This window comes from Myxine glutinosa, chromosome 11, assembly GCF_964187855.1.
Source record: "Myxine glutinosa chromosome 11, kmMyxGlut1.1, whole genome shotgun sequence".
In the NCBI taxonomy this organism is placed as follows: Eukaryota; Metazoa; Chordata; class Myxini; order Myxiniformes; family Myxinidae; genus Myxine; species Myxine glutinosa.
In genome coordinates, this window is record NC_136271.1 from 79745608 (window position 1) to 79770028 (window position 24421).

The window sequence follows — 24421 nt, forward strand, 5'->3', positions numbered from 1 at the left end:
TTACTCGATGGTCCTTTCGGAGAGAGACAGTGAGAGTGTGAAATTTGTCAGAATTTAAAGATGTATTCCAAGTGTGTCATCTGCAAATTAATAAGTGTGGTTTCCAGAGAGTCGTAGAGATCATTTATGAAAATCAGAAATAGGACTGAGCTCCAAACACTGCCTTGGGGCACTCCAGTCTTGACAGGGTGAGGAGATGAAAGGATTGTGTTGAGTGCCACACGTTGGCTATGAAGTCAGTAAGCCATGTTTGGAGTTGGCGTTGGATGTCATAGGCAGAGAGTTTGGAGAGTGAGGTGGGATGTTGGACTGTATAAAAAGCATGTGACTTGTCCAGATAGATGGTCCTGATCTTATGTCTGACGTTGAGGTTTTCAGTCCATTGTTGGGTGAGTAGAAGCAGCATAGCATGTCCAAGGTGGAGTGACCTGGTCTTAAACCAAATTGGTGTTCTGAAATGAGGTTGTTGGAGAAAAGGAAGGATTTCATATTTTGATTTTCAATATACCGGTAGTCTTGGAAAAAAACAACATCTTTGAACACAGTTTGAAGACAAGACAGCATTTGGCAACGCAGAGCTTTGTTGGTGCACATTAATTACAGTAGATCTATGAACCAGTGTTCATTCCCTTACTCACTGACACACACGCATCTTCTTACTATAATTCACCAAATGTCTGTCCGTCCGTCCGTTCCGAGGTAGCGCAAAAACGGCTGAACCAATCGCAATGATATTTTGGGTGGTTAATCCTGGGACCCCCTGGAGTAAAATGGGCTATATTGTTTTTCCAATTTTCAAATTTTTCCAATTTTCCAGTTTTTCCAAACACGATGGAATAATATTTACCGATATGAACAGTGATGTGGCTTTTATTGAAATTCTACAAATACTGTTTAGATTTTGATGAGAATTATGAACCTGCCGCGAATGCAGAAGTGGACAGATTACGGCAATGAGCGGGTTTGATAATATCCCAATGCAACCGTCATTTAAAACAGTATTTTGTTAAAGTATCAATTGATGATTTGAATTGAGTGAATACAATTACGATTTTGAATTCGTAATTGTATACGCCCAACCGTACGGAACTTCACAACTCAGGATTTAAATATTTGTTTATGTCACAAATGTTGTTAAAAGTTTATTTTTTATATTAATGCTATTTAATTTGTGATTGGAGTTATGCTGTTTGGAATGAAAAAAGAGATATCGAGTTCAGGTGAATGACGAAATGCCGTGATGGTTTCTACTTTCTAAACGTGAAATTCGCGGATCGCCGTGTGCAGATTCGCCACAGGCCCACGATCGATGTTTCTATACGTGAACGTACCCGTTTGTTTGCGAACGGCTAAGTTTTTCATGGAAGTCCTTCACGAACTTGCTGTCCATGTCTGACGTGCGACTGAAGGTGCTACAGGAATGTGGAATTTATTGGTTTCATGCTTTAGCATTCGCCGTTACTGCATTGTCTGTTTGTTTCTGGCCTCCCACCCATGCATAGCACGGGTACCTCACTAGTCTTTACAATAACCTTTCGTGTTTATTTATGGAAAGTTTATTTATGGAAACCCTAAACAACTTCACACCCATCTCCAACCTACCCTTTCTGTCAAAAGTTTTGGAACGCGCTGTAGCCACTCAACTCAAACATCATCTCTCTGCCAATAACCTGTATGAAACATTCCAATCCGGATTCCGGTCCAACCACAGTACTGAAACTGCTCTCCTCAAAATCACCAACGACCTTCTCCTCTCCTCTGACGCTGGCAACCTCAACATTCTCGTCCTCCTCGACCTCAGCGCTGCCTTTGACACCATCGATCACACTATCCTCCTCACCCGACTTGAATCCACCTTTAACGTTACCGGCACTGCCCTCTCTTGGATTAAATCATACCTCTCTGACAGATGCCAGTTCATCTCCATCAATAACTGCAAATCCCCCACTGCTCCCCTCCCCCAAGGTGTCCCCCAAGGTTCAGTTCTTGGCCCCCTCCTCTTCATCCTTTACCTGTCCCCGCTCGGTCACTTAATCCGCCGTCATGGTCTCCAATTCCACTGCTTCGCCGATGACATCCAGCTTTTCATCTCCACCAAGTCCGTCTCCACCGACACCCACTCTATCCTGACAAACTGCATCACTGAAATAAAATCCTGGCTTCAAATCAACTTCCTCAAGCTTAACTGTGATAAATCTGAAATAATCATCATTGGCCCAAAAACGCTCACAAAATCCACCCATAACTTTGCCCTCAACATCGACGGTATCCCAGTATCCACCTCCCCTCACATCCGGAATCTTGGCGTCATCTTTGACCAAACCCTTTCCTTCGACAAATACACTAAACAGATCACAAAGTCAGCCTTCTTTCACCTGAAAAACATTGCCCATCTCCGCTCATCCCTCTCCTCCACGGCTGCAGAAACCCTCATCCACGCCTTCATCACCTCCCGTCTGGACTACTGCAATAGCCTCCTCTATGGTTCACCCTCAAAAATCACCAATAAACTCCAATACATTCAGAACTCCGCTGCCCGTCTACTCACCCATTCCCGGACCCGTGACCACATCACCCCCGTCCTTTACAAGCTTCACTGGCTCCCCATCCCCCAGAGAATCCAGTACAAAATCCTCCTCTTGACATACAAAGCCCTCCATAACCTGGCCCCATCCTACCTGGCTGACCTCCTCTCCAGACACACTCCCACCCGCAACCTCCGCTCTGCTGGTACCAACCTCCTGACCCCCTCCATCCGGACCAAATTCAGATCCTGGGGGGACAGGGCCTTCTCCATCGCTGCTCCCACCCTCTGGAACTCACTACCTCACACCATCAGAGACTCCTCCTCACTCACCACATTCAAAACATCACTAAAGACCCACCTGTTCAACACTGCATTCAACATTCAACCCACAGCATTTAACCCCTGACTATCTCTTCTCCTTCTCCCTCCTTTTGCTTTAAATATTTCCCTATTGATTCTTGTCTTTTTGCAATTGTTGTTTTCATGTATTGTTATGCATTATGTTTGCCACTCTGTCAAAGCGCCTTTGGGCTTCTGGAAAAGCGCTATACAAAATAAATGAATTATTATTATTATTATTAAAGTGCGAGGCGAATAAGTCACATAATAAATTCCCACATCCACATACCTCATGAACAATACACCGCTAATAACTTGTATATCGGAAAGGTTAACCTGTCCAATCATTATTAGTCCCCGACAGGTTTCACCGGATGGGGCTATAGGTTTGCTGTCTGTCCGTCCTTTTGTCCATCCCACCTGTGGTTTTCCAGACTTTTTCCCCTTACTCTTTAACGTATTCAACTGAAACTTAGTGCATGGCTTTATTATGATAATTTACAGAACAAGTTAGCCTGTTGTTGGCTTCGCGGTTAGGGTGCTGCCTTGGGATCATAGAATCCTGAGTTTGAATCCCGGTCGATCGTTTAATTAACGCCACGGAGGTTGACTCAGCCTGTCATCCTCCAGAGGTCGGCAAATCGAGTACCAGCTCACTGGTAATTGGGGCACTGCATCAGCGGCACAAACGCGCTTCCAGAAAAATGATACAACCAGCAGCTATAGGCTGTATACAAAACAACAGCAACAGAACAAGTTTGGGTTTTGGGACTTCACACAGAGTTATGCCCTTTTTGGACTTAGAAAATATCACATATTATACAGTGGTGAGAAAAAGTTTGTGAACCCTTTATAATTTTTTTTCTGTAATTCTGCATAAATTTGATTTAAAATCTGATCAGATATTCATCCAAGTCTGAATAATAGCTAAAGAGAACCTGATTAAACAAATAACACAAAAAAATCTACGTTTTCATCAAATTCAATTTCTGTTGGAAAAAGCATGTGAACCTCCAGGTTAATGAGCTCAATTAAGGGGTAATTACAGTCACGTGTTTCAATCAATGGGATGAAAATCAAGAGTGAGCTTGGGTGGCCCTGCCCTATATGAAAAACATAAACTTTGTTTGTCACCATCAGAGTCTGGTCTTCACCACACAGGTTTGTGGAAGCGTGTTATGCCCTGATCAAAAGAGATGTCGGAAGACCTCATAGTAAGAGTTGTCGATGCTCATCGATTTGGAAAGGGTTACAAAACCATTTCTAAAGATGCTGGGCTCCACCAATCCACTGCCAGACAGTTAGTGGACAAATGGAGAAAATTCAACAACATTGTTACTCTTTCCAGGAGCGGTCGTCCAATGAAAATCATTCCCAGAGCAAAGCGTACAATAATCCAGGAGATCACAAAAAACCCCAGGGTAACATCTAAGGATCTGCAGGCCTCTTACATTGACTAATGTCAGTGTTCATGAATCCACCATCAGGAAAACACTGAACAAGAATGGTATGCATGGAAGGAGGAAACCACTGCACTCCAAGCAGAACATTGCTGCCCATCTCAAGTTTGCCAAAGACCACCTGTATGAAACAGAAGGCCATTGGAAGAATGTTCTAGGGACAGATGAGTCGAAAGTGGAACTTTTTGGCTTAAATGAGAAACATTATGTTAGGTGAAAACCAAACACTGCATTCCAACATAAGAAACTCACCCCAACCGTGAAGCATGGTGGTGGGAGTATCATGGTTTGGGGCTGCCTTGCTGCCTCAGGACCCGGATGGCTTGCCATCATTGACGGAAACATGAATTCTGGATTGTACTAGGAAATTATACTGGAGAATGTCAGGGCTTCCGTCCATGAGCTGAAGTTTAACCGAAAGTGGGTCATGCAGCTAGACAACGATCCGAGACGCACAGGTAAATCTACAACAGCATCGCTGAAGCTGAAGAGATTTTGCGTTTTGGAATGGCCAAGTCAAAGTCCAGACCTTAACCCAATTGAAATGTTGTGACAGAATAGGCCACAATTCCTCGAAGCCGATGTGCAGGACTGATGAAGAGTTGTCAGGAAACGTTTGGTTGAAATTATTTCTGCTCAAGGGGGTGCCACCAGTTACTGAATGAAAAGGTTTACATGCTTTCCAACAAAGAAATTGAATGTTGGATCATTTTCTCGATAAATAAAAGAAAAAGTAGATATTTTGTGTGCTATTTGTTTCATCCGGTTCTCCTTATTTATTTTTTAGGATTTACAGTCACGTGAAAAAGTAAGTACACCCCATGTAAAGTTTTGACTTTTTCAACATATTTCAACATACAGCTATTTGATCTTCATTTCAACAATATTGATAGATAAAGGTGATATAATATAACAAATATCATGAAACATTTACATTTTGTAGTCCATTGTATAATTTAAATAAACATAAATGCAAATTTTGCATGTGGAAAAAGTAAGTACACCCTTGGCTCTAATAGGTGGTATTGCCCCCTTTGGCAGAAACAACCTCAAGTAGGCATTTCTTATAACTGTCTACCAGTCTCTGACATCGACTGGGAGAAATTTTTGCCCACTCCTCCATGCAGAATTCTTTCAGCTGTGCGATGTTTGAGGGGCTTCTTGCATGCACAGCTCGTTTCAAATCCCCCCCACAACATCTCGATGGGATTTAGATCCGGGCTTTGACTTGACCATTCCAGAACCCTCCATTTCTTTCTTTTCAGCCATTCCTTGGTGGATTTACTGGTATGTTTAGGATCATTGTCAGGTTGCAAGGTCCACCTTCGGTTGAGCTTCAACTTTCCGACAGATGGCCTCACATTATCCTCAAGCACCCTCTGGTACAATGAAGAATTTATAGTGGATTCTATGATGGTGAGCTGCCCAGGCCCTGATGCAGCAAAGCTGCCCCAAACCATAATATTTCCACCACCATGCTTTACAGTTGGTATCAGGTTCTTGTGGTCAAATACTGTCTTTGGTTTTCGCCAAACATGTCTTCTGGTACTGTGGCCAAATAGCTCTACCTTTGACTCATCTGTCCAGAGCACATTGTTCCAGAAGTGCTGGTCTTTGCCTCGGTGTTCATTGGCAAACTTTAGTCTTGCCCTGATGTTCTTTCTGGACAGCAACGGTTTCCTCCTGGCACACCTCCCATGTAGATCAAATTTGTGCAGCCTCTTTCCAATGGTAGACTCGTGCACTTTGACATCAACAGTGGCAAGAGCTACCTGTAGGTCCCGTGATGACATTCTGTGGTCTTAGAGACTTCTTTCAGCATCTTGCGGTCTGCTCTCGCGCTGAACTTGCTGGGGCGGCCTGGCCTGAACAAGTTGGCAGTTGTTTGGAATCTTCTCCACTTGTAGATGATCTTCCAGACAGTCGAATGATTGATTTCAAATTGTTTGGAGATCTTTTTAAATCCCTTCCCAGACTCGTAGGCATCTATAACCTTCTTTCTGAAGGCCTCGGAGAGCTCTTTTGATCTCTGCATGGTGACGTCGCACACTTCAACAACAAAGAGCAAACCAAACTAAATGTCTGAGGTTTAAATAATACAGGTTCCTCCAAGATCCTCTCTAACAATGTTCTAATCATTTGCACCTGAGCTGGTGCACCTGATTCTAATTTTAGGTATTTGAAGTGGTGATAAATGTAGGGGTGTACTTACTTTTTCCACATGCGAAATTTGCATTTATGTTTATTTAAATTATACAATGGACTACAAAATGTAAATGTTTCATGATATTTGTTGTATTATATCACCTTTATCTATCAATATTGTTGAAATGAAGATCAAATAGCTGTATGTTGAAATATGTTGAAAAAGTCAAAACTTTACATGGGATGTACTTACTTTTTCACGTGACTGTAGATGAAGATCTCATCAGATTTTAGGTCAAATTTATGTAGCAATACAGGAAATTTGAAAGGGTTCACAAACATTTTCTCACCACTGCACATGGGTCAGTTTTCCAGACTTTTCCCCTTGCTCTTTACCACATTGAACTGAAACTTGGAGTATGGCTTTTTAAAATAAGTTACAGAAACTGCAACTTGTTATGTAGCTTTGCATACCTGAAACAATTTGTCCTACTGTATATGGATCACAATTGCTGAGTGCTTGGAACAAGCACATTCATTAGGACCAGTAGATGAGATGTATTACAAAGCAATTCTCACTTTTGTTATTACTTAATTTGTATGTGATCTAACAGATTACACATCACAGATGAACAAACCTTGATATGGAGTACAGAAAAGAAAAGTGTGGCCCCTTAACAACAGACACAGATAGATAAAAGGTGAAGAGATGACACAAATTATAAAGGAAAGGCGTAATAGTCTCTAACTTGGATATAATGCGCGTTTAAGGTACAAAATCAACTTGTATTTAAATGTTTTTAATTAAATTTACCTATTTATTTAATTTTTAATTAATTAGTTTTAAAATGTTTTTGGAAAATTCGACAACTTTTTATGACTGTGCTTAAGACCCGTTGGGCATGCCGGTCAAGCCTGTGGGCCTTGCAGCATGCCACAGACCACACACGTGGCAAGCACACACACACAGGGATGGGTGTGGATAATTTTGCTATCACACGCAATCAAGGTACAAAATAAATTTCTTGTTAAATTTGATGTAAAAATGTTACGGTGACTTTGCATGACTTTATCCAACTATGCTTCAGAAGTAATGGAGCATAGGAAAGTAGTCCTCTTGCATGTGCTACATTAAAGTTTGTTTGTGTACGGACGGACACCGACATACACATACACACACGCAAACACTGACACACACACACACACAAACACACCGACACTGACACACACACACACACACACACACACACACACTGACACACACACACACACACCGACACTGACATACACTGACGCACACACACTGACACACACTGACACACACACACACACTGACACTGACACACACACACACCAACACTGACACACACACACACACACACACACAAACACACCAACACTTACACACACACACACACACACACACCGACACCACTGACACACACACCATCACTGACACACACACACACCAACCACTGACACACACACACACCAACACTGACACACACACACCAACACTGACACACACACACACACACACACCGACACTGTTGACATACACACACACCGACCCTGCTGACACACACACTGACACTGACACACCAACACTGACACACACACACACACACACACCAACACTGCTGACATACACACACACACCGACCCTGCTGACACCCACACACGGACACTGACACACCAACACTGACACACACACACACACACACACACACGCACACACACACACACACACGCCGACACTGCTGGCACACACACTGACACACACACACACACACACACACACCGACACTGCTGACAAACACACCAACACTGACACACACACACCAACATTGACACACACACACCAACACTGACACACACACCAACACTGACACACACACCAACACTGACACACACACCAACACTGACACACACACCAACACTGCCACACACACCAACACTGCCACACACACCAACACTGACACACACACCAACACTGACACACACACACCAACACTGACACACACACACCAACACTGACACACACACACACCAACACTGACACACACACACACCAACACTGACACACACACACACCAACACTGACACACACACACCAACACTGACACACACACACAACAACACTGACACACACACACACCAACACTGACACACACACACCAACACTGACACACACACACAACAACACTGACACACACACACACCAACACTGACACACACCCACACACACACCAACACTGAAACACACACACACACACACCGACACTACTGACACATGCTAGCACACGTACGCTGACACACGCTAACACACCAACACACACGCTGACACACACACACACACACACACACACACACACGCTGACACTCACTCACACACACATGCATACACACACACACCAACACCCATTACAAAACCCTCTGCCGCACTTTTGGCCTTCAGGAACAAATGAGGCTCATGAAGTACAGACTCACATGGAAGCATATGGAGAGCCAGCAACGCTTTTCACCTTATCTTGTTGAGCCGATCCACCTGCGCACCTTTTCCGAGAATTGCGGGTTTTCTCCATTGTGTGTTGATGGCTGTTCCAGGGATTATACAGCTGGCATGAAGGATATACATTATCTGGAAGATCTATATTTTGTTCATGTACAATGTTACGGATTCGTCACTTCCGTTGTGGTGGTTTGCATCCACTGTAAATATTTCTGATTCCATGTATATTATTATTGTTGTTGTCATTTAAAGGGAATAGATATTTATATTTTAAAAAGTTAAAAGTTAATGTTAAAAGAAACAGGAAACCGGATCGGGAACCGGACGACGAAGAGGAAGAAGAGGAAAAGAGGGCGGAGCGAGTGAAGTCGGACAAGAAGCGAGTCGCTTCAAGGTCCGGGGCGAACGTTGTCGAACGAAAGTCGCTAGTGAACTTTCGCGGTTCCTGGGAAAGGAATTCCTGCGACAGAGTTGTTATCGCTGTGACTGATCCACCTGCGTGTCAGGTTTGGCGTTGGATTCCGAGGAATCATCGTCGTGTCGTTTCGACCCGAGTACGGGCCGTCGGCCATTTTGACTTGCGCGCTTCGTGCGTCGAGCAAGGTTTCGTTGCTTCGTCAGCTGTTTCCACCGCTTTCAGACGTATCTGATGTGTGTGTGTGCACCGTGGCTTTTGAGGATAAATTTGCGGCTCGCCGACTGTGAGCCATGAAAGTTCATACCTGGAGGGCGCCTTTGGATTTCCCAGTCACCTGGAGTGCGCTTTTTAGGCAGCTTTGGGGTGCGTGACTCTTTGCGCTGCTTTAGCCGTGTACGCCTTTGGACAGTTTTGGTGGCGTGAACGTTTCTGGCGTTTTGGTGGCGTCAGCTGAACGTTTGTGTGTGGCGTTTTGGTGTGTGGCGTTTTGGTGGCGTCAGCTGAACGGGATTCTGGTTTTGATTCAACAGCGCTCTGACGATCACTGGAGGGATCAACTTTGAGCTTGAAGACGGGAATATAGAGACATTGGGGAATGTTCTTTTTTCACTCACTTGGAGCACAGTGAGTTACCTTATACTAGCTGATGGTACCATCATAGGAGATATATTGATTGTACTCTTGATTACTATTATTGTTGTACTGTTATTCTTGTGTGGTTTTTAATACAATATTTGTTTGTGGGTAACAATTGGTGTGGTTTCGCGATTGATTTTTGACACAGAATAACACATTTTTCTGCCGTGACCCCTCTCTGGGCTCGGAGGTACACCGTGACCAGGGGGTCGGGGAGGAGCACGTAACAACAACTACACCGCCATGTGCAGCAGCACTGTATTTCATTTTTCCTGATCCCTTGTTGGAAAATCCTTCAGACTTTATTTGAAACCTCTCATCATGCCATCTGTTCATCTGTTGGGGTTTCCAGAAATTCGATTTCATCTCTGTATCTGCTTCGTTTTCTCTCCATCATGGCATGGTGGTGACGTTGGCCCTGTAGTTTGTTTGTGGGTCAGGATGGACGATGAGATGCGATTATGGTTGGGCAGGACCAACCTGAGGATGATTCAGCTGGCACCACTGTTGCAGAATTTGCCAAATGGGGAAAAAATAATCTATCTGCCGAATACAAAAGATCGGTGAAAATCTGTAATACTCTATTTACACGAGATGATTTTATTTCGGAGAGCCTTATTTACAGCGGAAATTAAACTAGTTTGGCAAAAGTAGTTGGGGTGGAACATTCCAGGGAAATTCCAGTATAGGGATTAATTGGTGTTGTTGTTGTTTCGTATGCAGCCTGTGGCTGCTGTTCGCATCATTTCTGGAAGCGCGGCTGTGCTGCTGATGCAGTTAAGCCAAACACCCCTGTTACCAGTAAGCAAGACAGGGGCTTGAACCCTAGACCGTAAGATCTTAAACCAGCCACCTTAACGTTAGAGCCAACTCCAGGCTTAGGGACTAGGACAAATTTATTCGATTTTGGTGAAGATCTGAATACAGATCCAGATATGACAATTTTAAAGTGAATCTTCACCAATGAGAGATGGGGGGAAAAAACGACACACCGCATGATATTTCGAAAAGTTATGGACGAGTTATGACTAAACTTGGTGGACGAGTTGGTTAGGTGACAAGAACAAGCCGAATAGACTTCAGTTCATGTACGAATCAAGATCCGGTCTATCAGTGGATACAAAACAAATTGTTTAGCCTGGCAGAGGTATGCGCACTACTGAGTACCGTTCCAGTTACAATTATTTCATTCAGTTAGAAGGTGACAACAGCGAGGCCAATCTTTCAAGGTATCAATAGATGTACAGTTTTGTTACCTCTGCAACCGAAGGTGGATGGAGGTTATGTTTTCAACGCTGTCTGTTTGTCTCTTTGGTTGTTTGGGAACAGGATATATCAAGAAGTTGTGGACAGATTTGGATGGAATTTGATGGGAAGGTTGGGTGTGTGTGACAAGGATGAAATGATTAGATTTTGGTGAAGATCTGGATCCGTATCTGGATCTGAGCATTTTAAAAATGATACTTCACCATTGAGAGACAGGGACAAAACGATATATAGCAAGATATCTCAAAACATTATGGGCGGATTCGGACGAAACTTTGTGGATGAGTTGGTTAGGCAACAAGAACACGCCGATTCGATTTTTGGTCAGCTCCGGATCCAGATCCATGGGATACAAAACGTAAACTTTTTCGGTCTGGTGGAAGTATGCTCTCTACCGAGTGCCGTTCTGGTATTAAGTTTTTTTTAATTTTGTTGTTATCTTGCTCAGGCCTGGTTCCAGTCTGGACGCATCCACGTGGATACAGGCTTCCACCCTGACGATTTGGACCTGGAGTGGGACAAACTTCTGAAGGCAATGGAAGACAGAGACACAGTTTTGCGCTTCGAGATTGAACGGTTGGTGCTTGTTTTCAGTTAAAAGCTGGTCCTTGAACGTATACTGTGACCCAATCCTCAGTAATTTCATGTGTATCTGTATTGACAGTTATTGTAAAGTGAAGATTCTTAAGTAACGACTACAGTAAGGCGTTGTTTATTTGTTTTTTTTTGTAAGAGATGATTTCATCGGTTTCCAGAACTGGAGAAATGTTAAAAGATTACCGGAGCCCATCTTGGTGCTTTACACATAGGAAGAGATCCTCTGCATCAATCGAGGACGCAGCATGTATCATTTTTTACTTTGGAACGACTCGGCCAAGGTCGGAGTCGATCTGCTGTCTTCCCAGACAGAGAGTGAACACTCTAACAACAATGCCATCTAGTTTGGTGGGTTGACGAAGTCTGTCATCCTTCCAAGGTTGGAGAAATGAGTACCAGCTGATTGGTAATAGGAGGCGATGCATCAGTTGCACAGCCGTGCCTCCAAAATAGGATAAAGCCAAGCAGCTCCAGACTCCATACGAACTACCACCACTCTTTACAGAGTGTTTGTTGCACCGAAGTAGCCTCTTGAGAACGATGTCATTAAGAAGTCTCTTCTGGGCAAGTCGCCACTCTGATACAAGATACTCGACTGAGGGTACTGAATGAATGAATGAATGATCGTTTTAAGGCCATTTTCCCCGCTAAAGCGGGGGTTAGCCTTGCGGGCCCCATGACAATCATGGTTCCCTGTTTGAGGCAATGTTTTTATGGCCGGATGCCCTTCCTGACGCCAACCCTTAGTCGCCTCTTACGATGTGCAGGGATACCTATTCTAAACCGGAGTACACACCGGGATCATTCATCCCAGCAAGCTGGTACTCAATTTGCCGACCTCGGAAGGATGACAGGCTGAGTCAACCCCCCTGGCGTTAATTCAGCGATCGACCCGGGATTCGAACCCAGGATCCTAGGATCCCAAGCCGGCACCCTAAACGATAAGCCAACACCAGGCTAGGAAGGGCATCCTTCCTAGGAAATAAGGTTTGTTTAGGAAAGTCTCGCGTGTCTCTCGTTTACTAGGAAATAGTCTCGCGGTCAGAACCCACCCTTTGTTTGACTTTTGGCAACATTTTTGTATTTAGCCGCAAAGACTTGCCTGTTCCGTTTGCGCACAATGCTCAAAGTCGATATTGCGGATAATGCCTCAATCATCAACTAAGGGTACTGGGATTTGTAATTTGTTTGAGATGCTCGCTTCCTCTTTGTGAAGGGCACCATGTGATTTTTAAGGCCCACCAACTAATGCCGGCAGATGGGACGCCCTGTTTATCGTCCATCTGAGGGGTGGCACACACATTGATGAATCCTGTGAACACCAGGTTAACAGTTTTTTAGCTTGGCCCAGATTCAAACCCTAGCTAAACAGCCTGGAGGTGAGTGTGCTTACCTGGAGGCTATCCTTCCAGCCCCCCTTGTCTTGTGATTATGGTTTATTACTTTAATTTCTAGAAATATTTTTCTGATCATGTTCTTGATTCGTCATTTTAACATGAAGTGTTATCAACGTACTAAATTAAACGAAGTAGAAAACATTTTGTAGTTGGAATATTATTTGAACCCTCGTGCGCTCTTTGCGCACGTCGGCTTCATCTGCACATTCCTTGTGATCCTGCACCTAGGCCGGAACATGCCTTCAGTAAACCATGTCCCTACATGAATAACGCTTATCCTTTTGATCCCTTGAATATATATTTTATTACCAGTGTGACAGGTGAGCACGCTGCTGTTGTTTTAATCTGTTTGAGGAAAAAGACAAAATGATGAGAACTCTGCTGAGAATAGTTATGGCTTCCACAGTGAAAGCCGCTCTTTGTGTGGTTTGTTGGTTGCTCCACCTTCTCGTAAGAATGCTTCATGTGACATTTTGCAGTGCTGTGTTAATCAAATCATTGGGCAGTTCCCTGACCATCCACAGGATTAGATATGATTGGTGTGAACTGTGACAGATTCGTTGCTCCGTTAATAACCAGTGTACGATGATTCGCTGGAGTTATCTGCTGAAATGGCAAAAGCTGTCCAAGACAGTGCAGTCATTTTACATTTAGAGAATGGTTTGTATTCATAAGCAAGTACAATCAACCGAAACAGCCTGTCCCACCTCACAGGTGCCCACAGTGGCACTGGAGTGTAAGGTGCTTGTTTATTTATTGTGTATACAATGTTGTTTGTTGGGGCTGTGTGTGTAGATGCTGTCCATGTCCAATGTGTGGTTGTATGCTGACAGTATCCAATCTGGTGTGTGTGTGTGTGTGTGTGTGTGTGTGTGTGTGTGTGTGTGTGTGTGTGTGTGTGTGTGTGTGTGTGTGTGTGTGTGTGTGTGTGTGTGTGTGTGTGTGTGTGTGTGTGTGTGTGCACGCTCACAATGTGTGATGCATGGTGTTCATCTGCACTGAATTATTGAACTAGAGATTTAATATAACACGTTACCCCTAGCAGTGTTCAAGTATATAGTCGGACCCCAACATTCGTGGGGGATGCGTTCCTGGAAAATGCCACGAAGGTCGAATCTGCGAATGTGGAGGCATTGTTTGAATAGGGGGCGGGGCGGGGGGGGGGGGTGGTAATTTTTTTTCCCACACAGTCTCGGCCCGTGGAAGAGCTATGGCACAAAATAAATCAGGACAACTTGACAAAGGGAACAGCAGGAGAAGGGGGAAACAGCACCAGCAGGGTGGAGGGAGGAAATAGAAGGGTGCAGGTAATGATGAGGGTTTAAAGGAGAACACAAACGGTGGACAAGATGTATACATAAGCAAAATTTTTGGAGGGGTTGGGGGTGGTTTAACAGGTGTAGAAAATATGATTCTTTTGGATAAGTGATGACTTGAGATGGTGGTGAACAGCTGTCTTGAAGACCTGGAAGAAAGAATGAGATTGAAGAGATTGAAGTGTGTATGGAAGATGGTTGCACAGGTGTGGGGGAAAAAAGAGGAATAAATGGCTGGAGGTGAGCAGTGGTTCTGGATTTGTGCAGTTTCACTAGGAGGGGTTGCTGCTTGACTGTGTGCGTCATGCAGATACCTGAGGGGGACAAAGCACGGAGAGGACAGAGAGTGCAAGTCTTGACAAAACGCCACTTTGACAAGGCGCCACCAGGTTTTAGAGAAGGGAGACAAGTTTGAAAGTTCATTCTTGAAGTTGGACAAGTGTTGTTTTCTGGCTCTCGAAAGAGTAAATACACTCGTTGTGAGCTTTTTGGAATGATCTGAGGTTGTCTTCACGAGGAGAATGCACATTGTTTTAAAGCAACTGTCCCACCACAGGAGTCAGAGTACCAAGATTTCGGGAGGATGGGTAAGATAATTGAAGAGATGGGATGAATCTGTGCATAAGAGAGAGCAGGTTTATGTGGAAGAATGGTAGTGCATGGCTGATTTAATATCAGCGGCGGTGGATATGGTAGATCAGTCCTGATGTAAAAAATATTTAACCGCGAATGCAAGAGGCGCGAATGTAGAAGCAGGCCACATGTTATGAACCTTGAATATGTGGGATCCGCGAATATTGGGACCGCAAATGTTGAGGTCCGACTGTACTTCATTTTTAATAAAATAATCATTTTAAAGGTCGTTTAAAAATTCCGGAAGTTTAGCATAATTGAAGCAGTCTGATGCGCACCGCCCTTATTCTCTGTCGTAAGACACATTGCGCCGCAGTTTAGGAGATGCAGCATCAATCGGCATCATACATGGCCATATTGGCAGCCTCTTCTTCACCCCGATATCACCTTCTCACATGCCACTGCTATCCATGTCCATGAGCAGCCCCCCTTACTTGGCCCCTCCTTTCTCCCACCATCCCAAAGCAATAATAGAAGAACAATGGAATGAATGCCAATCACTAGATGCCACTGATTATAATGATGGAAAGCCCAGGGTGGCCAATTTAAAATACCATTACCTAAGTAAGTAAGGTCTCTCCCCTCCCAAAGGGGAAACGTCTGAACCACATAGACCGACGGTTGGAATGGTCCACGAGTTATCATGTCTTTTAAATGCACACGGTTTTGGGTATACCGATGTTGAGGATAGCGGAATGGAATTGTGGTAGGGGAGGTAGTGAACTTGAGTGTACTTTTAACTTCACTCGGAGATGTATGAGATGTTATTAGGGTCGGTTTTAGCATTTAAGACCTATAGGATTTCTCGTGTACACATTGTATGAGTTCCACCAACATTTAAATACGTACTGTATTTGTCTGATAACATTCAACTTGGAAAGTAGTTCTTTACTTTTGAAATGATGAACAAACATTTTTGCAATAACTTGAAATGATATTTACTTGGTTTTGGCAAGTTACAATACATTTGATTCCAGCCTCCTTTTCCTTGTTCGAGAGAGTAATAGTCTCGCGGTCAGAACCCACCCTTTGTTTGACTTTTGGCAACATTTTTGTATTTAACCGCAAAGACTTGCCTGCTCCGTTTGCGCACAATGCTCAAAGTCGATTGGCCGATGGCACCTATATATAAAGGCATTCAGCATTTGGATGTTTGTGTGGACGAGGCTCAGGTTCATTGTACAAGGCATGGTCAGAATCTAGCTTCATCCATGTGCGGGAGAGAATGATTTGTTTTGAAGATTTGAGCTCGTTTGTGAGTTTTAGTGTTGGGATAGCAATGCGGTTGGGATAGTTGGGATAGCTACAATAGTGTTATTGTCAGGGACAGAGGTGATGATCAAGCACAAAAGTGGTGCCTTGGTTTGGTTGAGGTTTATGCTGATATTATTGTTCAGGGCTGTCTTTCGTGTGTGATGTCAATTGATACATTTGCCGAATGATATACGAGCAGGCCTTCCTTGCTCGGTACCACTGCCATAATGACTAGTCCTGGCATCGATGATGGGACGTGGAGCAGCCAAGAGGTGGAAGATTGGTCCAAACCAGAGTTGAACTCGAGATTTTCGGTCAGTGACTTCAGACTCAGCCCCAAACGTTCACCTGGCTTCGAACCACCCGGCATCGGGGATGGTATCTCTCCACGGTTCACAGAAAATTATATTCGCTGTACGGATCATGGGTATAACTCGCATGGTAGCTACACCAGGAGTCTTTCGTGCAGTCCTGTCTTTAATAGCAGCCAAGTAGGTAATTCATTTTGTGGTGGCTCTTACAGCCCGTTGAGGCCTAATCACAGGACACACGTCAGGCAGCTTGGCATCCCAAGCAGCCATTTAGTAACGATGAGTTCCACCGATTATGATTGTGTGGACAATACCTTACCATATACTCCTTCCATGATGTACCAAACTGCAACAGATCACAACAGGTACTGTACTTTATGTAGCAAGTTCTGTAAATGTTTCCACATTCGTTTTTTTTCTTTTCTTGATGTTCTCCCGGTTTCCCCATTTCATGACTAATGTTCCCATGCCTTTATTACATTTATTCCTGTTTGTCCTTCCCTCCTCCCCCCCCCCCCTCCCCTCTCTCCCAAATCCCTTTGCAGACTGGAGATGTTGCACCGCCTTGCTAGTCTTGTTGGGAATGATCTGACGTGCTCTGCTCAGCTGCTGAGCCAAGCAACCACTGCCCTGCAGGCCGTGTGTACTATTTCCCTGCCTGTGCACCACTCTCAAACATCTTTGCACTCCCATGTTTAGCTCGAACATCCTTGCACTAACTCCTATGTTTAGCTCGAACCTCATTGCACTAACTACCATGTTTAACTCGAACATCCTTGCACTAACTCCCATGTTTAGCTCGAACATCCTTGCACTAACTCCCATGTTTAGCTCGAACATCCTTGCACTAACTCCCATGTTTAGCTCGAACATCCTTGCACTCCCATGCATAGCTCGAACATCCTTGCACTAACTCCCATGTTTAGCTCGAACATCCTTGCACTAACTCCCATGTTTAGCTCGAACATCCTTGCACTCCCATGTGTAGCTCGAACATCCTTGCACTAACTCCCATGTTTAGCTCGAACAGCCTTGCACTAACTTCCATGTTTAGCTCGAACATCCTTGCACTCCCATGTATAGCTCGAACATCCTTGCACTAACTCCCATGTTTAGCTCGAACATCCTTGCACTCCCATGTATAGCTCGAACATCCTTGCACTCCCATGTATAGCTCGAACATCCTTGCACTAACTTCCATGTTTAACTCAAACATCCTTGCACTCCCATGTTTAGCTAGAACATCCTTGCACTCCCATGTATAGCTCGAACATCCTTGCACTAACTTCCATGTTTAGCTCGAACAGCCTTGCACTAACTTCCATGTTTAGCTCGAACATCCTTGCATTCCCATGTTTATCTCATCTTTGCATTCCCATGTTTAGCTCGAACATCCTTCCACTAACTTCCATGTTTAGCTCGAACAGCCTTGCACTAACTTCCATGTTTAGCTCGAACATCCTTGCATTCCCATGTTTAGCTCATCTTTGCATTCCCATGTTTATCTCGAACATCCTTGCACTAACTTCCATGTTTAGCTCGAACATCCTTGCACTCCCACGTTTAGCTCGAACATCCCTATACTCACATGTGTAGCTCCGACAGCCTTGCAATCACATGTTTAGCTCGAACATCCTTGCACTCACATGTTTAGCTCGAACATCTTTGCACTCACATGTTTAGCTCGAATTTCCCTATACTCACATGTGTAGCACCGATATCCTTGCACTCACATGTGTAGCACCGACATCCTTGCACTCACATGTTTAGCTCGAACATTCTTGCACTTACATGTTTAGCTCAATCATCCTTGCACTCACATGTTTAGTTCGAACATCCTTGCACTACCATGTTTAGCTCGAATATCAAAACATTCCTGTTGTCCCCTCTGTTTAGTCTGTTCTCTTTTGTTTGTAACCTGAACGCTTACTGTTTTCTTCCTGTTTGTGCCGTGTGAACACGCACACACACACACGCACACTATTTTTTTGTGTCATGGAACAGCACCATTCCTATTCTTTACATTTCGCAAGAATCAAGAACATGTAAATATCCATAAAGCTTTATTATATCAATTTAATCCTGAATTACATTTTCAACAATAAACATTTAATATTTCCCAATCGTATCCTTTTTCCCTCTTATGTTTCACTCGAACATCCCTGCGCTCCAATATTTTGGTTAGGTGTTTTGGTTAGGGTTAGGGTTCATGTTATTGCAATACAAGTTTCAGTTAGCTAGTCATGTGCTCTGGTATTCCAAAAATTATTTCTGTTTGTGCAAAAATGTGATAGCAAGAGAATGAATGAATGAATGAATGATCGTTTTGAGGCCATTTCCCCCGCTAAAGCAGGGTTTGCCTTGCGGGCCCCATGACAATCATGGTTCCCTGTTTGAGGCAATGTTTTTTTTATGGCCGGATGCCCTTCCTGACGCCAACCCTTCGTCGCCTCTTACGATGCGCAGGGATACGGTGCACCTATTCTAAACCGGGGTACACACCGGGATCATTCATCCCAGCAAGCTGGTACTCAATTTGCCGACCTCGGAAGGATGACAGGCTGAGTCAACCCCCCTGGCGTTAATTCAGCGATCGACCGGGATTCGAACCCAGGATTCTAGGATCCCAAGCCGGCACCCTAACCGCTAAAAATGTGATAGCAAGAGGATGTTTATGATTCATTTAAACATTATTTAAGCTTGGAGATCAAGAGAGATACATTGCAGCTCATTAGTACACATTCGGACACTTGCTCAATTGCAGGTCGCTACAGAGGCCAATTAGAAATCAATTATTCCTAAAACTTTGTGGTGAGAGAATATAATTTGATTGCCTTTGATCAAACAGTTTTGTTATTATTCGGTCTTCAAATATGGCAACAATAAAGCTAACTTTTGAATAATTGGTGACCATCTTCTCCAATGGTTACATTTGCAGATGCGTTTCTTTGTGTAACGTCTTTTTTTAAATTTTCGAATCCTGCAAGCAAAAGACAGGTAGATGTTGGTACTAATTGATTTTGATGCTGTGATGAAAGCAATCGTTTTGTCTCAACAAACTTTGTGACTAATTTCTGGTTTGTTGTACACTCCTGTCAGGACATTGACCTCACCACTGCTGGACAACAGGCAAAAGAAACAGCCTTGATAAGTCGTTACTTGTCCGAAACGGAGGTGAAAATCAAAAAAGTCTTCATGGACATCCAAACCCTCCGTGAGGGCAAGCATATTTTGGCAGAAGAGTTCTACAGCAGGTAAGGCCATACATTAAAACAACGATGAGAGGTTCGAACAGGCCATATCTGTGGTGTATTTCAATTGACTCTGTCTGTCTTTGAATTGGCCCATGCTCTACTCCGTCTTCCACACCGGGCGGCAAATGTTATTGTCTGTTTAACACAGGGCACTTGCGCTACATGAGCAGCTTACGGCCCTGCGTGCTGAGCATGGGGTTATTTTGGACAAAGCTGGGCGACTCCAGGAACGAGCGGCCAGGGAGACGAGGGAGGCCAAAGCCCGTGCAGTCGCTGAAGATGAGTCCTGCTTCAAGTTTGTGCACGACTTGCTTAAATGGCTCGAGGACATGCAGGTATGTGCTTGTTTATCTCCCTACACGAGATATTGTTTGTCGATCTATCTTCCAAGCAATTCAATTTGTCTTTTGAACGAAGCTGTCACATTTCTGCCGTATGGTTCAGAGCTGTCCAGTAAAAGAAAGCACGTTTCCTTTCCAGGCTCGAGTTGCTGAGCTTGACTGGGGTTCAGATCTACCGGCTGTGGAGAAGAATATGACTGACCACAAGGACCTACACAGATCCATTGAAGAATTCAGGTCAAGCATTGAAGAAGCAAAGGCATCAGAGGTGAGAGGTGATTGTTGTATTGTTAATCCTGGAAAAAAAATCTGATGTATCAGGTGTATTAAAGCTGTCATTATAATTCCTTTCTTATCCTCTGCTAGACAAAAGTATCTTCTTCTTTGCAAAATGAGTACACTGGAATTTTGACCAAGCTGGAACTGAATCACACTAAACTTCTGGTACGTTTCTTCGTGTAATCTTATGTAAACTCGCTCATTTGCATCATTATTGAATTGACCACTTGTGGGCGTAATCTGGCCGTTAACTTTCCTGTCGATCTTCACAAACAGAACTCGTTTCGAAGTCGACAACGTCACCTCGACAGCTTGCATGACTTCATGTTGCGTGCCACCAAAGAGCTTGTGTGGCTCAATCAGAAAGAGGAAGATGAAATTGGATATGACTGGAGTGAGCACAACACCGACATGGCTACGAAGAAGGAAGCTTACTCGGTGAGAATGCCGCATTCTTCCACCAATTATTAGTTATTACTCGCATAAGCATGTGGAAAACATACCACAGTATCAACTAGAAAGCATCTGAAAATGCAAAGCCTGTCCGCATCAGTTTGTATTCAGATATATTCTTCTTCCTCTTCTTCTTCTTCTTCTTCTTCCTCAGAATGCTCAAAATAACGAAAACGGTTAATAATAAAAAATACAAAATGAAAAATTATGATTTTATGCAATCTTGACTTTTGACGTTATAATTGGCTAATAGCTTTTGATTGGTGAACCAATTCAGCAACCCAATATGCAAATTCTTAAAATTTCAGGTCAATTGGATGAAAATTGATGATTTTTTGTGACGCTAACCTTTGATATTTTGATTTTCTGACAAAATTATTAATTTGCCTTCTCCGTATTATCATAAAAAAGCTTTGCTGAAAATTTTATGACAACAGCTCAAATGGTAAAAAAGTTATGGCCTAGGGCCCTAGACAGACACCCACAGACAGACACATAGACGGACAGACACACAGACGTAATTACAAAACCCCGTCTCATGCTCTGCAGGGGACAGGCTAAGTAAGCCTTTTGTCCTACCCTGTTTAAAATAACTTAAAATGGGAGGTTGCATATTTCTTAACAGGAGAAAAAAAAATTGAGAGAAATCAAGGCAGCGGTCTGTTGCCTATACACCGCCTGCATTCAATGTTTTGTCCGATTGAAAAAAATATAATTTCCCCAGAGGTTTGGATTAATTTGAAGCAACCTGTACCCAGTCATTTTTTCTTCCTGAGGAGAATTTCTGTTTCAGGGTGGGACAGACAGACAGATAGCATTGGCCTGTTATATTCAGTATATAAATGGATAACTGCAATTACAATTTTGTATTGCCATAATCTGCCTCTTTTCCTGTCTTGAGCGGCCGCGTTTCTTTGCCAGAATGGCTGAGAGCACAATACAAGTTTTCCATGTTTAATTTGATGAAGCTGCTAGCTTGTTCATTTTTGCCATTCCAACATTTACAGCCAAAGAGGTTGGTGTTACTCATGGCTGTCTGTACAAAGCAAGGTATTTTATTATTTTTCTCTCTTATAGGAATTAATGCAAGCTCTGGAGCTCAAAGAGCCTGTTCTGAAAGGCATCCAAGCAATGGGAGAGGCCCTGATTTCCAATGGTCATCCTGCCAAGGGACCTATCCAGGTAGGTCGTCAAGTCGCAGACTCTCGTTTGTGGCATTATTTCAGCAAGCTATAGTTAAAAATGAAACTTTTGTTACACCACAGCTTGTACAAGTACTGTCCAAACATTATTGTATTGGTATTAAAATTAAGAACGAAGTTACATACCTTTCCGCTCTTTTCTCCCATCCTTGGCTTTGTCTCTGCATCCAATCAAACTCATTTTTCCAACCTTAGTTCATTATTCCATCATGTAACACCATACCAAGTCATGGTGCTTCCTGCTCTCACTAACACCCTTTGCTCAAGCGTTCCTTGTTCCTTGTCTGCCCGTTCCTTGCCACCTGTGGTCTGTTACTGTTCTATCCTCCACTGTTTAGCTTTTACATTAACCTCAGCATCTTTGTATAAAATAAATGATCCAGCAGAATGTTAACAGCCCGTATGTTCCAAGGATTCTGTGCAATGTTATCTTAGCTCTTTCACGAGCCTCGATTCAGTATACAAAACAAAAAAAAAAAAAATGTTGTGTTGGATTTGGCAAGAAATTCAAATAGTTTGATCGGACGGAAAAGTGGTATCACGTGACGAAGTGGTCGCGTCTCAGTTTGAACCTCATGTGGAGTGGGTGTGTGAGTGTGACTCACACTGTCTGTGCACTGTCCTTGATGCAGGCATACTCTGCGGTCATGCACACCCAATGGAACTGGCTCTTGCAGTTGTGCACAAGTGTGGAAACGCATTTGGTGGGGAATTCTGCTTTCTTCAAGGTGAAGTCGTTTTGGGGCTTTTTCCTCATTGGTTACTTGAGTTTTTGAAAACGTCGTACGGAAAAGGATGCAAAGTCTCTCATTCTTTTGAATAATTCTTTTCTAAGATTACACAGGAAATAATCAAGAAAAAGGAATAATCTTCTGGAATGAGCAGAATAGGAAGTTTCCTTTGCTCGTGTATTGCCCACACCACATTTGAATAATCTTATTGGCAAAGGGCTTTGAAAAAAAACGTCACGAGGAGGTAATTTTTTTTTTTTCTTTTCTTCAGTTCTTTGAACATGTTAAACAAAATGAAGAGCACTTGAAGCACCTCCAGGACTCCATGTGGAGACGATTTGGCTGTAACAAGTCCACAAGCCTCGCCGCTGTCGACAACGTGCTGCAGGCCTGTGTGGTAAGCACATTGCTGTCAGGTAGTTAGGAAACTGGTCCCAATCATAGGCTCCCTGCCTCATCGTCCATTCATTGTTCCCTGTGATTGTTATTCATTATGATGATGTACATGATGATTCGTCCTTGCATTGCGTAGTATGATTTTCATGCAGGTCGGAACTTTTTATAAATCCATGATGTCTTTACATTGAGGGGCTGTTCACATCGCTGTTTACAAAGATCTTTTCCAAAGGGATTCTGCTCTTTCTTGATTTTCTGTTCTTTTTACTTTGACAATTTTTTCTCATTAATTATTTATTTATTTTTTGGCTTCATGCATAGAGGAATGTGACATCACTGTTCATTTGCATAATTGGTTACATGTGCCCATATGGTCGTAATTGGCATTCTCTAGCCCAATATGCCATAGTTTCCTTGATTGTTATGCAGAACAAGTTGTTGTTTTTTTGTTTTTTATAACTAGCAACGGTACCCGCCCTACGGGTGGGGCTTCAATTGGGAGGCCCAAATGAAAAGGCTAATGCAGTCGATCGGTGCAAACGTGGATTCCCACACTGCCACATCCTGCTGATACTTGCTCCCACATGACGTTATTTTTTCGGGTGCCGCACAAACGGCTGCACCGATCGAGATTTAACGGATGTTTATATAAATCGTTTAAAAGACAAAAAGCCTTCAATTTCTCATATTTAGCCTTTTCATTTGGGCCTCCCAATTGAAGCCCCGCCCGTAGGGCGGATACCGTTGCTAGTCGTCGCAATGGAAACATCGCCACAATGAACGTTATGCGAACGCGAATGGTATGCGGGAGTCCAAACCTGAGAATGCTGGAGACCAAAGCTGAAATTGGAAAAACGAAATAGCCTATTTTTCTCCTGGAGATCCCAGGATTACCCACCCAAAATATCGTTGCGATCGGTTCAGCCGATTTTGCGGTACCTTCGAACAGACAGA

General features: G+C 43.5%; 1 protein-coding gene across 1 annotated transcript in view; it reads left to right on the forward strand.

Annotated features, from left to right (window-relative positions):
• LOC137411853 (microtubule-actin cross-linking factor 1) overlaps window positions 1–24421 on the forward strand; it is a 237442-nt gene that overhangs the window by 30326 nt on the left and 182695 nt on the right. Inside the window, exons 7-16 of the mRNA XM_078786818.1 lie at window positions 11752–11879; window positions 17357–17450; window positions 19911–20065; window positions 20214–20400; window positions 20546–20674; window positions 20773–20850; window positions 20962–21123; window positions 22216–22320; window positions 22973–23068; window positions 23343–23468. Coding sequence (XP_078642944.1) covers window positions 11752–11879; window positions 17357–17450; window positions 19911–20065; window positions 20214–20400; window positions 20546–20674; window positions 20773–20850; window positions 20962–21123; window positions 22216–22320; window positions 22973–23068; window positions 23343–23468 — 1260 coding nt within the window. The remainder of the gene's footprint in view (window positions 1–11751; window positions 11880–17356; window positions 17451–19910; window positions 20066–20213; window positions 20401–20545; window positions 20675–20772; window positions 20851–20961; window positions 21124–22215; window positions 22321–22972; window positions 23069–23342; window positions 23469–24421) is intronic.